At 29.7% G+C, this 11,626-nt stretch overlaps 2 protein-coding genes across 2 annotated transcripts; one reads left to right on the top strand and one right to left on the bottom strand.

Moving 5' to 3' along the window:
- Positions 1-260: 260 nt before the first annotated feature.
- Positions 261-2,870, top strand: Nprl3 (GATOR complex protein Nprl3). The gene is made up of 7 exons (XM_076377958.1): positions 261-736; positions 855-1,126; positions 1,196-1,291; positions 1,365-1,583; positions 1,647-1,980; positions 2,065-2,241; positions 2,302-2,870. The coding sequence occupies exons 1-7, from the start codon at positions 575-577 to the stop codon at positions 2,674-2,676; spliced, it is 1,635 nt and encodes a 544-aa protein (XP_076234073.1). The 5' UTR covers positions 261-574; the 3' UTR covers positions 2,677-2,870.
- Positions 2,871-3,539: 669 nt separating this feature from the next.
- Positions 3,540-11,541, bottom strand: Dcr-1 (Endoribonuclease Dcr-1). The gene is made up of 20 exons (XM_076379440.1): positions 11,482-11,541; positions 11,286-11,401; positions 10,983-11,142; positions 10,626-10,921; positions 9,619-10,547; positions 9,341-9,519; positions 9,057-9,208; positions 8,844-8,985; positions 8,536-8,766; positions 8,280-8,459; positions 7,811-8,024; positions 7,570-7,742; positions 7,315-7,493; positions 6,991-7,244; positions 5,753-6,915; positions 5,093-5,665; positions 4,779-5,010; positions 4,479-4,699; positions 4,233-4,398; positions 3,540-4,152 (listed from the first exon to the last, which is right to left on the bottom strand). Exons 1-20 carry the CDS (start codon positions 11,539-11,541, stop codon positions 3,905-3,907), a joined length of 5,868 nt encoding a protein of 1,955 aa, XP_076235555.1. The 3' UTR covers positions 3,540-3,904.
- Positions 11,542-11,626: the final 85 nt, after the last annotated feature.

Below are 11,626 nucleotides of genomic sequence, written 5' to 3'. Positions count from 1 at the left end.
AAAGTATTTTTTGTTTGTATTTTTCATACAATAAACAAAAAAGAACTATGCCGTCATCCAATTGTTTCTTTAATTAGATTCAGATGCAACTGTTGCACAATTTCGGTATACAGAACAGAGAATAAAGCAAGTACGTACACAGTATATCATCTCTATCATGTTACAACTATAGTCAAAAGAACAAATGAACGATAGAAATTTATTGTTCGTCAATAGGTACTGTACAGACTGTACTTAATACTATAAAAAATGGTACCTCTTCTACGCAAATTGTGCACAAGAAATTCATTCTGGTTGCCATTTACTGTATTCTAATATCGAAAGCATTATATGGTACATAAACCCGCGTGGTTCCGGTAATACTTTGTTGTGATCGATGTGTCAAAAACGTTTCAATCGAAAAAGTAACATGTAAATTTAGTGGTTCAAGTAACAATTGATTAGATTGATGGTTTTTAATAAGATTCTTAGTTTTTAACTTTAATACAGATTACAGTTGTCCTTTAATGAGTCATTTTTATTAAATGCTAATGCACCTTGATATAGCTTCTTTATCAATAAATCTGTTGTAATTATGGAGATAAATCCATTAAGTATAATTCTTGTGAAAAGTGACAGCAAAGGTGATAGACTTTTATTTCGTTATCCACATGTGGCAAAACACACACGGGATTCTAATCAGTGTACCAAGAGGAAAAATCCTTATTCTTTGATTATCGCAGAAGATTTACTGCAGGTTTGCTTTAACATACCATCATAATGCTTATTCAGTGTATGATAATTACATATCTTAAATGCTTCCTAAGTGGATAGTTGATAAAAACAGTTTAATACTTAATAAATTTCATTGGCAGTCCTTACCTTTTCCAACCTCTAACATAAGTAACGGTAACTTAACTGGAGTAACGGATGAAGTATTATCAACATTATTTGCTGTCAAACCTGAATTATGCGAACAAAAGTTTGAATTAAAAGTGAATGATGTACGATTTGTTGGACATCCTACCTTAATCCCATCTCATGGACTAAAGGAAGTTAATTCTTCTATGCTTTTCAATATAGTCTTTGCTCTTCAAGCACAAGCAAGTCATTCTATAGTAAAATGTTATTATGATTTGAGCAGAAGGTTTGTTACATATTATATTTATGCATATATGTATAAAATCAATTTCTACTTATGTATTACTGATTTTAGATTAGGCATAGCTTTGAGGCACGAGGAAAAGAGATGCGGATTTTTAACAGAGGAGATTAAAATTATGGTTTCAACTCATGATGAAGTTGCTACAAGGTATATAATATTATTGTTTAATTCATTTTATAAGAATGTTACAATTGGAATTTTTTGATGCTTGTTTGTATAGATCAGAAGGTGAAAGTGATTGTGATGAATCACCATATGAATTAATACTACAAAGAAGTTCACTTGCGCGAGATTTAAAATCTGTATTTAGTAGCCTTAGTACCTCTGGTATAATTAATATTATGATTAATAAATGGATTCAAGTACGCTTTTGTCTTCCACAAAAGGTTCATCAGTCCCACAAGAAAGGATTTATTATCAATCCAGAAATAATAGACAGGCTAGTACTAAAATATACAACAAAAGTTTAAAATAATGTATTAAATATTGATTTTTATTACAGATGTTTAAACAGCTTAAGACCGTATCATGGTTTATTATTACTCATTGAACCTTTGGATCTACTAGATTCACTTCCATTAGATTCTTCTCCTGCACTTAGACGCTTAATTCAAATGTACAGTCCACTCAAAAGTTTACAGATTTTAGCAGCTGATTCTGACCTTACACTTACTCAGGTTTTTCAGTTGACTGGTCATTTAGTATATTGGGCCAAAGCTACCATAATATATCCTCTATGCGAAAGTAATGTTTATGTTGTATCACCAGATGCAGTTATAACAAATCAATTATTAGAAGCTTTTTCTGAGGAATTTCCAGGTCTTTGTCTTCTACAAGTATGTATGCAAGAATTATTTATATCATTTATGATAGTTTTATACTATGTTTTAAAATCAAATTTTAATTATCAATTGATTCAGGTTGTTAGCGACTTTTCATTGCCAACATCAATAAGTCAAAAGCTAAATCCTTTGAATCAATCGCAACAGCAAACACAATTAGTAAAAATAATTATTTGGTTATTAAAGAATCATTTACTTTTACAATTACACACATATGTGCAATATATGCCAACCGTACATGGTCGGATATCAGTGGTAAGTTGGAAGGAATTATCTATGTAAACTTCTTGAAGACTAAATATTTATATTTTATAGGATACCAAGGATGAAGTCAATCATAATTTAAACGACGTCACAGAAAGTAGAAATGCATGGAATTTAAATGATCCCCCAAAAGGAGCTACATCTGATATGAATGAGGAGTTGTCAATAAATCCTCACAAAGACAATGGAATATATAATTATCAATCAGAAGAATATGATATTCCTTCTGATGATAGAAAATTGCTAGACAGGTTGTGTCGTCTTGGTTATTTTAATGGGGGGCATCATTTAGAAGAGATTATGTATTTGGAAAACATTCGTAGATCTCAATTGCTGCAAATTTTGGATAAATTCAGAGACGTACTAATTACATGCGAGTGCGAAGATCCTGCTATAGCTCTTTTTTATAGTCAATTTGGTTCCTAACATTGTAATATTAAATAGATATAAAAAAATTTTTAAATTATGTTTTGTAAGTGTTATTAACTTAAGGTATTGTGATATATTTGAATATATAATTATAACATTGTATAAAAAATAACAGTTGTAGTTAATATTGGCTTAAATGAAGAAAGGTCAATTTTAAAATACCAGCGAAAATCTTTTCGTATATTTATATACATTAAAACAATTTATTACAAAAAGGTCTTAACAATTTTTACTTCCTTTTACAAAAGATATAGTAAAAATTATGTAACCATAACATTGCTATCAATTGTAATCTCAATCAATTTTAAATACTAACGAATGAAGGAAAGTAGATATGAAATAACCAATATATATATATAAGATAATATTAATGATATATTGATGTAATTGAATTATTAGATGTCTTAAGTTCTGTATTATAAAATACTAATTTATAGTTCTATTAAAAAATTGTATAATATAATTGTAAATATTTTAGAATATCTCATCACTTTCTCACTTCTATTTAATAGTACAATTTTAAACAAGTTTGAAAACAAAATTATTGATAAAACAACAAAATATTAACAGAATACGAAATTATTTTTATTTTTGCTAAATTTAATCATTAACTTTCATAATTTATGTATGAAATGTGTTTGTTGTATAATATTTAGTATAAGAAATTTTTATATTTTTAATTACATATTATACAACAGGAATAACAAGTAATAATAATAAAATGACTAGAATTTCGAAAAGACTGTAAAATTTATAAACAAAAAATGATCTACATTCAAAAAATGTAATATGAAATGCATATTATATACAGTATAATTACGTACATTTCATTAATTTATGTACAAAAAAATACTGGAAATACTGTATGCCATAAACAGGAATATTTAATATCTTTTTAGAATTTTTAAGTACGTTTTATGTCGTTGTTGCTTTAAGTATTTACAATTTAATGACATGCATATGTTCTGTTTTTATGAACCGCAATGATGATAACGATAAACGGTAACAAACATTACTTCTATCGATTCGTTATATTTTTTTACAGATTTATGCTTTAACATCAATGTAATCTTACTTAAAATTAGAATACGTAAAAGTTTCTTATATTATAAATTCATAAATACGCTCATGAACACAATTTCATAGAAATATTATATTCCAACAGCATTAAAGAGATTTACTTTGTCTCATGTACTCTTACTTTATTTTAATGTTGTAGATGTTGTCATAGTTTTTCTCTCGGATAATTATGTATTTTTTTCAGTTTTTTAAGAGCACATTTTGCTGCAGTACATTTTGCAATTCTATAATTTCTTCCAATTCCTTTAAACGAACCTTTACCAAAAACATCCACTGTAACTCTAACTCTACGTCCATCAGCCAATTTTTCTGGTTTCCCGAATTTCGCTGTTTCAGGTTCTAATTCCAATAATTCACGAATTGGAGACTTAGGAACATTAGTACTAAATTGCTCTGAAATTTAAGAAACAAGATGCATACACATTTTTTAGTGTCATAAGTTGTATATAAGTAAAAATAAAAGACGTAATTACCAATTTCACTTTTCATAATTGTGTAATAAACTCCCCATACTGCATCTAATGACATACCACTATCTAAGTAAATTGCACCAGCTAATGACTCAAAAACATCGCCTAATGCTTTTGGAACCTCCACATCCTCGGCTTCTTCACATTCCTCTTCTCCAATTAAATAATACTAAAAAGTGTGCACAAAGTAGCAGAATAGTGTATATAAAATTTAATTGCAATACAAATGTCATTAAAACAAATTTTTACCTCCTCACTAATGGAATGTCCATTTTCTTCTTGAATTCTAACGAAGCGATTTATAACAACACTTAAGCCAGGAGACAGATGTCTGAAATATTTATGAAATCCACACCTAACAGCCAGGGAAGCAAATATAGTGTTATTGACTAAAGCTGATCGCAAGTCTGTTAAAGCACCCGGTGAATGTTGTCGAGCATCTTCATATAAATGCCTTGTTATTAAATAATCTAAAATTATAATGCACTACGCTATATTCAAGATTGCACCAAATATGATAAAGTAATATTAATTTAGGCTGTTTAGTACCTAATACCGCGTCTCCAAGAAATTCTAAACGTTGATAACAATCTGTCAGTCTATTGGGTTGATACGATGCATGAGTAAATGCTTGTAATAGATAACTAATGTCGTGAAACTTATATCCTATACTTTTTTCTAACTCTGCATATCCATCAAGCATCGTATTCAATTCTCCTTCTGGGTCGAGAATGTATCGAAGTAGAGGATTTTGTGGTTCTTCCAGTTTTCCATAACGTATCTACAATAATAAATGTATTTTATAATACTTTCTAAAATTGTATTTTTTAAATTCGATTTTTGCAATAATGAATTCTAATCACCTGCATCCAAATTGTCTGGCCTTGTTCATTTATTCCTTTTATATATGGTGTAGTACCAGGAATTCGTTCTGTTGGTTCTGTTTCTTGTACCAAACAAAATTCTTCCGTAGGTAAAACATGAATCCCTAGCCAGGCCATAAAAAGTAGTGCACCTCTAGGGCCACAAGCAATTAAGTATGCTCCAATTAATGCCTCCACGCAATCTGCGATACTTTTATCAGGAATGCTATGTTGAGTAATTAAATTGTAAGGTATAAAGCAACGCAAGTTGTTTAAATTGTTTGAAAGTGTGGTTTCATTACGATCAAGTTCGCTCTTCATGATGCCCAATTTTTGTTCTGTTTCTCGAACAAGTTGAGTTATTTCTGTAGGATTTACAGCTTGTAAAGTTGGAATGTCAGCTTGGTTCCAAAGGGTGGAAGGTATGCCAGATTCAATTAATGCTTGCTCGAGTTCTTTTGGCACATAATAACAAGGAGGTAACCAATTGTCATGTGGTTCAAATTTCGTTGCTATCATGCTTTCACCTAACATTTTCTGTCTTCCTAATCTGTACAAATTTAAATTGCTTACCTAAAAAAACGTTATTTCGGTTATAAAAGAACTACTTAGATCAAATGTTAGATCAAAAAAATGATGAACTTTTTCATGCGTTGATACCTGTTTAGACCTTAAGTGACTAAGTTTCCCTTCGTGTATATTGTCGTACGTACAATATAGGTAAGTAGTTATAGCGTATTTTAAGAAAGAATCTCCAATAGTTTCTAAACGTTCTAAATTAATACCATCATTTGCATTAGACATCGTTAAAGCTTGCAAAATTAAACTGGGACTTGGTCCGGGATGATCTTTTAATTCTGGTTGAAAATCGAAACTAAAAAGATTACTGTCCAAATGATATGTAAATTCCGATTTGCTAGAATCTTTTTTTATTGGTTGCAAACTATCAACATTAGTTAATATTTCTTTAGTGAAACTGTCAACAATTGTTTCTATACGAGTTCTATGTTTGTAATCTGGCATGTTTTTCTCCGATTGTGAAGTAAACGAATTCTTTCTTTTAATTACAATCTCTTTATCACAAGCTATAAAAGATCCATCTTCCATTATTTCACGTTCCCTTAATTGAGTAAATTCGTAATGAGCCTGCTTATGCTTTGCGATTAAAGATTCTTCATCTTCTTTGGTATACGACCATAAAATATCGTCTAAATTTTTTTCAGTTTCTAACAGATGCAAGATCTTTTTATTAATTTCTTGCTTAGTCATCTGCTTTTCATCTTCTACTGCCTCCGCAACATTTTCTCCCATATAAGAAATTCGCAATCCTCTATTATCGTCGTCACTTTCATCAGACGTGTCAACAAATCCATCACTATAAATATCATCTGAATCATATCCATCGAAGTCTGATTCACAAGCAGGAGATCCATACCGAACATCATTCCAGTTATAGTCATTTGGCAAATCAGTAACGTTCAAATTATCTGCTCCAAAATCTATAGAATTTATGGCCATATCGTTTGACCAAGTGCCAATTTCTAACTCATTTTCATCTTTTGATATTTGAGAGTCTGTTTCTGTTGCGTTCGCGTTGTCTAACTGAACTACATCATTCTTTTCACTTGAGTTATCTTTTTTAGATTCATCCAAGGTATCTGTTATATTTTCGGATACATTTTGAGTTTTATCCTCGGCTATATTATTTACACAATTTACCTGAGTTGTTTCGGTTTTTACCAATTTGGCTTTTTCAGATTCTTTGGATTTTTTTAAAACCTCTGCTAAACTCCATCCAAAGTCTAACGCGGGCCATTCGAAGTCTGAAACGTTTTTGTATTAATATCATCTTAAAAATATACAAATAATTCTATTTCAAATATGAAGATGATTTGTACCAGAATTTAAATTTTGTTGTCCTAGATTTATCATTTGTGCAACTTGGCATCGAATCTGATTGGCAAGTAGTAATGCATTAATCCTATATAAAATACAAGGCAAACAGACTGCTTGTCTCCACAAGGAAGCCGGAAAAGGATGGATCGCGCATAATTCGGCAACGAGAATTTGTTTTTGTTCCAAATTTTCCCTTTTCGCGCGTTTTGTTTCTTCGCTACTTGTAGGTAGAGCAACGCCTTTTCGATTAACATACCTGGAATAAAACATCTAATAAATATGCAACTAAGTGATGTAATGATGAATATTACATTTTTCATATTTACCTAGGTGTTAAAAAGTTTAACCTAGCTGATGTATGGTCTACATCTAACAAAGGCTGATCTAAATTTTGTATTTGTATACCATATTTTTTAAGATAATATTCTTCAAAAGTACTATAACCATCTCCAGGAAAAGAGGATTTCGGATTTAAATTTGTACAAATCTCAGCAACATAAAAATACTAGAATCAATGAGGACGTATATTTCAAATTATTATAAAAACGTTAAATTTATCAATAAAAAATCTATGAAAATACCTGAGGTTGATCCTGACTTCTATACCAAGGCATAATTACTGCATCATCGTATTTTGATGCATCAAATTTAAAATTCCATCTATCCTCCTCAGGTACCCTAGTAGGTACTGCATTCCGATTTTTATATATACACTCCAAAAAATCCCAATCTACAGTAACATCAGACTGTTCATCTATAAAAATGAAATTTGATGATATATATGTACGTTGCCAAATTAACTTTAGTTACAGTCATAATTACCCAATTTTACAGGAACAATCATGTAAGAATTTTCTGAGGCGTTGGGGTCAAAGAGCATCAAGTACTGTTGTAATCTTAGTACATTTGTAAAAGTATAATTAAGGAAGGCAGCAATTTTTTCTATTTGCATTTCATTTAAAACTATAGTTTGTTTACTAAGCTTCAGCTTCACATGCACTTCTCCAGATCTGGTATAAATAGGGAATGGACATAACTAAAACAAACAATTAAACATTAATTATAAGTGATCTGTATTACTACCTAGAATTAATGATGCATTAAGGGGGGAATTTCTTTTTTTGTTGGTAAAAAAAACCGATTTCTTTAAGATTTTTTTTATTAAAGAAACTATAGGATATATTATTTTTAATTTTTTTTGTATGTTTTTATTATATATTCAAGTATCGATTTTTTACCAAGAGAAAAAGAAATTCTCCCTTTAAACATCTTTTTGTATTTTATTCATTACCTTAGGAATTTCCTTCAATGTTATTATGCCAAAGCCAATAGCTGATTCTTCGGGAGGATAAATACGACGGCCTCTAGTATTTTGTTCTTCGGGTAAAGGACAACTTAAGACCATATTAATGTGATATAAATAAGAAGGAACTCCAGCTATCGGTCTACAATCCGTTAATGCCTCGGCTGTCTGAAAATCGTAACTTTGATGTCAACATATCGATTGAAAGGAACTACAATGAAAGAGACAAATGAATAGTTCAAACCTTTTTATAATAATATTGTCTACGTTTAGTTGTTCCAGGCCGAGCTTCAGAAAAATCTACTTTATTTTCATCAGGTAGAGCAGGTACCTCTGCATCTTCTGGTTTGGCCTTAAAATTTTCTTTTCCAATTGGTAATAAATTGTCATCTATTTCATTTTTCCTATGTAAATGAACACATAATTGCAAAGCAGCCATCCGCCTAGCCATAGCTCTGTTAGGCATAGGATATGACTGAAATAAAACTTGTTATGAGTATGTTTTAAATGACTAGGATATTTTTAAACTATTATACACGAAAGAAAATTTACCGATACAACGTATTTTACTGGAGAATTTATGGGAAGTCGTAAAGAACAAATGTACATAGCCGTGTTATCTACATTTATATCTTCAATGAACCATTCTGGTGTCAATCTCGTAAATGTATCACTAGGTAATTTTGCACAGTATCTGTTAAAGATAACGTAAATTTTATAAACATTTAGAATCTCGCACTTTATACATTCATCATATTATATTACCTGTTAACCAATGATATAGCAGAATTAAAAGTAACTGTTGGTGCGTCATCTCTGTCAAGTGGTTTATAATATGGTATCATACTAGCATATATATCAGCTTCATTTTCTTCTTCTTCAGTGGGTTCATTATTAGAACATTTTTCTAATAAAGTCTACAAAATAGGTCAATGCTCATCCATTAAAATTTTTGAGTGGAATGAACATAGATAATGAACCACGTTAAAAAGTTGATTATCAAAATAAATAATTGAAACAATTAAGAGTCATATATCGTAATTTAATACCTTTTCTATATAATGGTATTGTGCTAGTTGCCACACACATTCCTTTGACATTTCTTGAGGAACTAATAATATATGTAAAGCATCTATAGCTCTTGCACGACTCTTACATTGTACATAAGATTGATAAGTTTTTGGAAAGTCGTATCTCATTACGAAATTGCATTTTGGAATGTCAATACCTAAGAGAATTAGAATAAAATATTATAAAACGTTCTAAAAGGAACATTCAATATGAACAAATTATCCGATAATAAAAGAATCAATTAATAGTATCAAACCTTCTTCCAAAATTGAAGTTGATATTAATAAATTACATTCGTGTATTCTAAATCTCTTTAGAACTTCCTCCTGTTTTCTATGCTCCATTTCTATATCTCTTGAATAACTAATATCATCTGTATTTCTTTCAATTGTATAGAGAGGCGATAAGAAATGCAACTCTTCATCATGCATAGATATTTCATTTAATAAATAAAACAAAACTTTTGCTACAAATGATTTATCCACAAATATTACTCCACAGAGTAAATCAGGATCCGTAATTCCACGTACATATCGCTGAGATTTAGGCGATTTTTTACAATTCTCTTCATTACCTTTCGAATTGAATCCTGATGTTTTATTCTCAATAGAATTGTCTTTAACAGTATTTTCCTTGCTATTTACAAATGAATTTTTACAATTATTTTCATTATTTAGTTTACTATCAGATGTATTGCTATCCTTAGCATAATATGGAGTATATGTTTTTAAAACTTGTAATAGTCTGTGAACCTTTGGTGTAGTATACTTATATATTCTTTCTTTTTCTGAGAGAACTTCAAACGCACTATCGCACAAAGCTCGTATTTTCATAAAAACAGATGCTACCATACTCAACAACAGGTAGTGCCTTTCATATGGTGTTTTTATTTTTAATTTCTCTGTTAAAATTAGAAGAGCAAGTGCAGCACGGTCTGCACACCATGGCCCAAGAGTTTCTAATATGTGTAAAAAATCTTGCATCATTTCAAAAGGTTTCTCTGTTGGATCTGGTATTTTTTTAATATCTTCTAAAAACTCTTCAGTGTAAATTTCTGTTGGATCATGGCGATGATCGCGTAAAAATTCAATAGCATGTAATATGTAATTTTCAATAGTACTGTGTAGCTCTCCTTTTTCATTTTGAGAATATTCTACTATGTATTCTTTAGGCTTAGGACTATAACTATTTAAAAAAAAATAATTATCATTAAACAGAAACTATACTCGTAAGGTTGCAATTTGAAAGCAAATTTGAACTTACCGTAATATAGACAATATATCACTAGCTGTTTCAACTTCACATTGAAATGTGCCTTCCACTTTTTCTATTTCCAATCCTAATCTTCCAGGCTCCTGGGTCAAGTTAAATAATGGTACAGCTAATCCAATAATTCTAGGAACATCGTTGCAAGATAAAAATGTTTGCAAAATAAATTTTAGTTTATTATCATCTACAAATTTATGGCACTCATCAACTATGACTAGATTTATTTGATGTGGTAAAACCTTTTCCTCTGCCAATAATTGTGTACATGATTTAGAAGTTCCAACCAATACCTAAAAAGAAATGTTCATCAATAAAGTATAAATTTCTTAAAAAAACATTAATCTTACTTACATGAGAACTCTCAAATTTTTCTGTAAATTCTTCAGGTGAACAAGTATCACATAATAATACTTTTAAATCTGTTAATTGCTGTATATATGTTGCTTTTATTGTACATTTTTCTACATCTGTTAGTATATATAATGATCGCTTTCCTCCTTCACTTAATAATCTAAATTAATTAACAAAGCAAAAATGTATAACTTTTTATCTATCCAAAACTAAACAATCTGAAGTAATGTAAACTTTTCTTTCTTACACGTACATTAAGCAGACTGAATATTTATTAAATAAAAAAATAAATAAAGTTATTACCTTCTATTATTGGTAGCAAATTCTTGGATCAATTTTATAACAATGAAAGTCTGTTCATAAGTTTTTCCTAGACAAACAATTATGTTTTTCTCTTTAGCTGCATAAAATAGGTCTACCTAAAACAAATATGATTTTTAACGTAATATAAAATAATATGTTCTTACAAAAACGTGTGGATAATTTAAATAATACTTACTTGATACTCTCTAGGTGTAAAGGATTTTATATAAACCTGATCGTTCAGTGGAAATGCCATGGAATCTATAACTTATGCTATCTTAATAAGATAAGAATGTTCTTTCTAACTACACCAAAAATACATTTATACTTTCAGCTTTCGT

Source organism: Calliopsis andreniformis, chromosome 5 (genome assembly GCF_051401765.1).
Source record: "Calliopsis andreniformis isolate RMS-2024a chromosome 5, iyCalAndr_principal, whole genome shotgun sequence".
Taxonomy (NCBI): Eukaryota; Metazoa; Arthropoda; class Insecta; order Hymenoptera; family Andrenidae; genus Calliopsis; species Calliopsis andreniformis.
The sequence above is the reverse complement of the archived record's forward strand: the minus strand, read 5'-3'. Positions and strand labels throughout refer to the sequence as shown.

Excerpts from the sequence above, each read along its gene's own strand:
- Dcr-1 (XM_076379440.1), bottom strand. The coding sequence starts at position 11,541 with ATGGCATTTCCACTGAACGATCAGGTTTATATAAAATCCTTTACACCT. Across the intron at positions 8,025-8,279 it reads CATTGAAGGAAATTCCTAAG|TTATGTCCATTCCCTATTTA; the intron begins GTAATGAATAAA and ends TGTTTGTTTTAG. Across the intron at positions 4,700-4,778 it reads TCTTGGAGACGCGGTATTAG|ATTATTTAATAACAAGGCAT; the intron begins GTACTAAACAGC and ends TTATAATTTTAG.
- Nprl3 (XM_076377958.1), top strand. The coding sequence starts at position 575 with ATGGAGATAAATCCATTAAGTATAATTCTTGTGAAAAGTGACAGCAAA. Across the intron at positions 737-854 it reads TCGCAGAAGATTTACTGCAG|TCCTTACCTTTTCCAACCTC; the intron begins GTTTGCTTTAAC and ends TTTCATTGGCAG. Across the intron at positions 1,584-1,646 it reads AATCCAGAAATAATAGACAG|ATGTTTAAACAGCTTAAGAC; the intron begins GCTAGTACTAAA and ends TTTTTATTACAG.